This window comes from Pyxicephalus adspersus, chromosome 3 (genome assembly GCF_032062135.1).
Source record: "Pyxicephalus adspersus chromosome 3, UCB_Pads_2.0, whole genome shotgun sequence".
NCBI lineage: Eukaryota > Metazoa > Chordata > Amphibia > Anura > Pyxicephalidae > Pyxicephalus > Pyxicephalus adspersus.
Window position 1 is genome coordinate 9,096,793 of NC_092860.1, and position 4,383 is coordinate 9,101,175.

Genomic DNA, 4,383 nt, shown 5'->3' on the forward strand with positions numbered 1-4,383 from the left:
GGAGCTCGGCTGTAGCTCAGAGGGCAGCATGTACTGAGCATTGTGCACTTTATGGCAATGGTATAATAAAGCTGGAAATTGGGACTAGGGAGGGGGTGGGGTCCTATAAGGGTCCATTGTCCTCCCGGCCCCATGTGCAGGCTTTGGAATGCATTGCACATTGATTAAATGGACTGTCGATGCCTCCTAATTAATAAAAAAAGAATTCTCAGTAAATGTATTTGACTTGCTGTTAGCCTCTTGTACAGCTGAGCCCACACTGGGAGCAGGCAAAGCAGCACAAGGGGCCAATGGACTGCTATAGTGCAAGAAGCATGCTGATAGGGGGAGAAAGCAGAGTGACTGATATATACTGAGAGTTTGCCAAGACCATTTGTTTTGGAATAATGGTGGAGCGAGGACCAGCATGACGCCGTGTTGTAAATGCAAACCGTGCACAACATGACCAACCCAGTCTAGTAGACTTGAATTGGGATGATGGGATCAGTGAGGCACAGCCACTGAAGCAGGAAGCAGAACCTGCACGTGTAATCAAATTCAGCTTATTGAATACATATAGATAAATACAGAACACGGATCATCCCTGATCCTGCCCTTCAACAGAGATCACATGACCAGATCCCTGGTGAAAGCATTGAAGGGAGCGAAATCGGAGAACTGGGCCCGCGATCAGGGTGGGGGGCAATTTTTTATTTTTGGCCAAGTGGGTATGGAATGGTCTGCTAGATCCAGACGAGTATACAACAATCAATATTCCAGTCTTTCCCAATTCAATGTCCAATTTATTTTTCAATCAGAAATCCCCTAGTTGTTCACAGATTTTTATCCGATTGGAAGCTTGCGTCTGATCTGTTCAAATAGCTCAGACCTAGAAAGCCGGTGGATCTAAAGAAGATTGTACAATTGGATTGGACGGTGTACGGTGAGATTTATGGAAATCCAATCCGGCTTCTGAACATGTCCACCACGATAGCCATATATTAAATAATGGCTCCTCGGGGGAGGGTCATAGAATTGTTAAGCCTGAATTGGCCAATGAGTTGATTGTTCTATTTTGGGCTGTCTCTTTAAATGGGGGGTGTGAGGATACCTTAAAGGGACAGGTAGGGGCCAGCTGAATCTCACTCTGCCGTGTCATACCACTGATCACCGACAGAGGGCGCTGTGCTCGTCAGGAATTAGGTAGGTGTTGAGTGTAAGAATCCCAGAGAAGAGACAGAAGGGGATCCAAGTCACATAGGCTGAACACGGCTGCCCAAGCTTGCTGCGCTCTCCTATGCCCTAGGCATCTTGGCGCCGGTGCCAACCCAGCACCCCCCCTTCTATAAAGGACTTTGCATTGGCAGGGCTGGGGGTCCCCCGGAAGATGACCAGTGCCCGGAGGCAGCTGCCACATAGCTGCCCAGCACGGCTTCGGAGACCCTCCATGGCCTGATCCCGCACCCCGAATCCCAGTGCGCAGCCTTCTTTTCCACCCAACACCCCCCCTTTTCCTCTTCCTCCAATGCCTGGCCATGGGTTGGATGTCTGCTTTAATCTTCGCTTCCTCCTATTGCCAAACCAGCTTCGCCTTCAGCTCCCACTTCGATTCGGGTAAGTTGGTCGGGCGTTTATTATTTTTCCTGTATTGTTTTGCAGCAGAATTTGGCTTGGCTCTCCCTCTCGTTCTTCATTCTCTCCCATTGCTCGCTCCTGTAGACATTATGCCAGACTCCCCCCTCCCCCTCCTCCTGCATATTATCCCTCCCTTCTGCGGATTGTGAGCAGAGGTCTCGATGGTGAGCCTTGGGTACCCGCTGCCTTGGCTGGTGGCTTACAGTCGTCGTGTTGACCCCCAGATTGGTCGGGAGCCCAGCGCGCTCTTCTTCTCCCGGAGTCCCCATCGTTCCAAGGAGGGTCATCGGAGGCGCAGAGGCTGCTGCAGCGTTACATACGGATTAAAAAGGTTGCAAGATCAGGAGAACCACATGCCGGCTTGGCTGCATCTCGCAGGGTAATGTAGGATGAACGGAAGACGGGTCCGCTAAATTCCAGGTAATGACCCCCCCAAAAAAAACCTATTCTCCTCCACCTCCCTGCATGCATCTCTGCATCATCGCAGCTCACACAGTCTCCCTGTGCACCCCTCGGTCATCTTCACTTCGTTCAAACTTAGCTGCAGACACCCCAGCTGCAGACCCCCCAGGTGCAGACCCCCCAGCTGCAGACCCCCCCACCGTACGTTCCGGCTGGGCGGTTCTGGTCGACGACCGTCTGGCTGTGTGTGCAAAACAAAAAATTTAACGGCTGCATCAGTCCGGGGATTTTATTTTAATTTTTGTGACATTGAAATGTAATGATGTGGGGGGGAGGGGTGTCTCCATCATTACTTCTTCTACGGTGGTGTCACCCAGAGACGTGACACTGGCACCCACGCCAGCCATTTTGAATGTCATTTGCCATCTCTGGGCACCCCCAAGGCCTCATAAACACGAGTGTGCTTGGTACGTGCAAAGGTTTGGGGGGCGATGCCAATAGGGTGCGAATACCCAGGCCACGCCGAACACCCAGCACGTTGACTGGTGCCAGGGTGGCATTTGAAAGGTGGGAAGAAACAGAAGATCTGACACTCTAATACCCCCACCATTGAAATCATGATCATCACTATTATTATACATTTATATAGCTCTGACATATACCACAGCGCTGTACAGAGAACACTGAGCCAGTCCTATCAGTCTCTGTACAGAGGAGCTGACACTCTAATGTCCCCNCACAGTCACACACTATTGTTATACATTTATATATCTCTGACATATACTGCAGCGTTGTACAGAGAACACTGAGCCAGTCCTATCAGTCTCTGTACAGAGGAGCTGACACTTTAATGTCCCCTCACAGTCACACGCTATTATTATACATATACCTATATATATGGCTCTGACATATACCGTGGTGTTGTACAGAAACACACAATACCCCAATAAGGCATCTAATCTTAGAAGGCCAGTGTACCATCTTGCTATAATATTGGGCTGTCAGGGGTACCGGGAACGCTTTAGGGACCCAAGGCCCTGTAGTGTCCTGTTTGGGTTTTCGGTACTGGGCGGCCCAGCCTTGGGATTGGGTTATTGGCTTTGCTTAGCACCTTGGGGCGTCTTGTCGGTGGCGGCTCAGCGTGTTCTGATAAACATCCGCTCGGGAAGTGTCTGCCTCTGATCCTATTTATAGGATCCTGTGAATGAGGAAGCTGAGGGTCAGGGGGCATTTCCTAATCCCGGGCCCGCCAGACAGAAGCTAGACAGCTCGGTGTGCCTTATCTGCACGGAGAAATAAAAAATAAGCGCAGTATACCATAATGACCTATCAGAAATCTTTACTGGAACTGAAATAAATTTGTCCTTTGCACTTTGCATGGATCGGTGATTTATTCCTTCTGGGAAGACAGGAAGTGAGATTGAATTTTTCAGCGGGGACACAGCAATGTAAACTGTGCTTAGTGGGCAAAAAGCACCTAATGTCTGCTCCGGGGCATTCATTGTAAATGGCACCCCAAATTCCGATGGCTAGATGCAGGGGTGGTTTAGCCAAATGGAGTCCTGGAAAAATATGAAGCTCCCTGATATTGTGCCAATGTGCCCTGGCAGAAGATGGGGGACCTTGGCAATTGCCCTCCAAAAAATCTTGGGCATCTTGGTTGGGGCATCTCCATATTGCAGGTCTTGCAGGTGCCCAAAATCATTACCCATCCGTCTCTGCTTAGCCTCTGGGATCGGGCACATTCAGGGTTCTGTGATCACAGGCAGGTGCCCGATATCATAGGATGCCTTCAAAGTGCTGGTGGCATCCATGCCAAGATGGGCCAGAACTGTCTGGGGATCTGCGCAATATTAGGCGGGTGGTTTTAATGGCTGATTGATGAATATTTATAGTGTGTGCACTTCCAAATAAGAAAAAAAAAACATTTTCAATATAATGCACCATTGCTTGCACCGATGCCATAGATGTTCACCCATCTGCGGTAGCACCCTCACCCACCTAATAATAAGAAGAGGGGTCCCCCCCTCTCCCATCCATTGCACTGAGATTTTCCAGCTGTTGCTGTGATTGGTGCTGGATTTGTCTTTTGGGGTCTAACCCAAGCACCCTATTGGCTGGTTTTATCATGGACGGGTTGTTAACGCTACTTTACATTTTTCCAGGCTGGTATGATTCCCATGAGTGTTTGGGTATATTGTCCAAATGTTTCATAATGTCACGTATGTTTCTACATCTATACAAAATATACATACATCGAAATGTGAACATTCAGTATATTCCGGGAGACATTGCTGAACCTAAACCTGACCAACTGAAACAACCCCAGATCACAACACTGCCCCCCACAGGCGCCCCAGATCATAA

At 49.2% G+C, this 4,383-nt stretch overlaps 1 protein-coding gene across 3 annotated transcripts in view; it reads left to right on the plus strand.

Annotated features, from left to right (window-relative positions):
- Window positions 1-1,206: 1,206 nt before the first annotated feature.
- The window catches only part of AATK (apoptosis associated tyrosine kinase), a 57,514-nt gene continuing 54,337 nt past the window's right edge, over window positions 1,207-4,383 (plus strand). For 2 of the 3 annotated variants that reach the window (XM_072403503.1, XM_072403504.1), the window contains exon 1: window positions 1,207-1,593. In XM_072403503.1, coding sequence (XP_072259604.1) covers window positions 1,515-1,593 — 79 coding nt within the window. In that variant the 5' untranslated portion in view covers window positions 1,207-1,514. Of the gene's footprint in view, window positions 1,594-1,754; window positions 2,035-4,383 lie in introns of those variants that run through there. The other variant, XM_072403506.1, reaches the window with a different exon arrangement.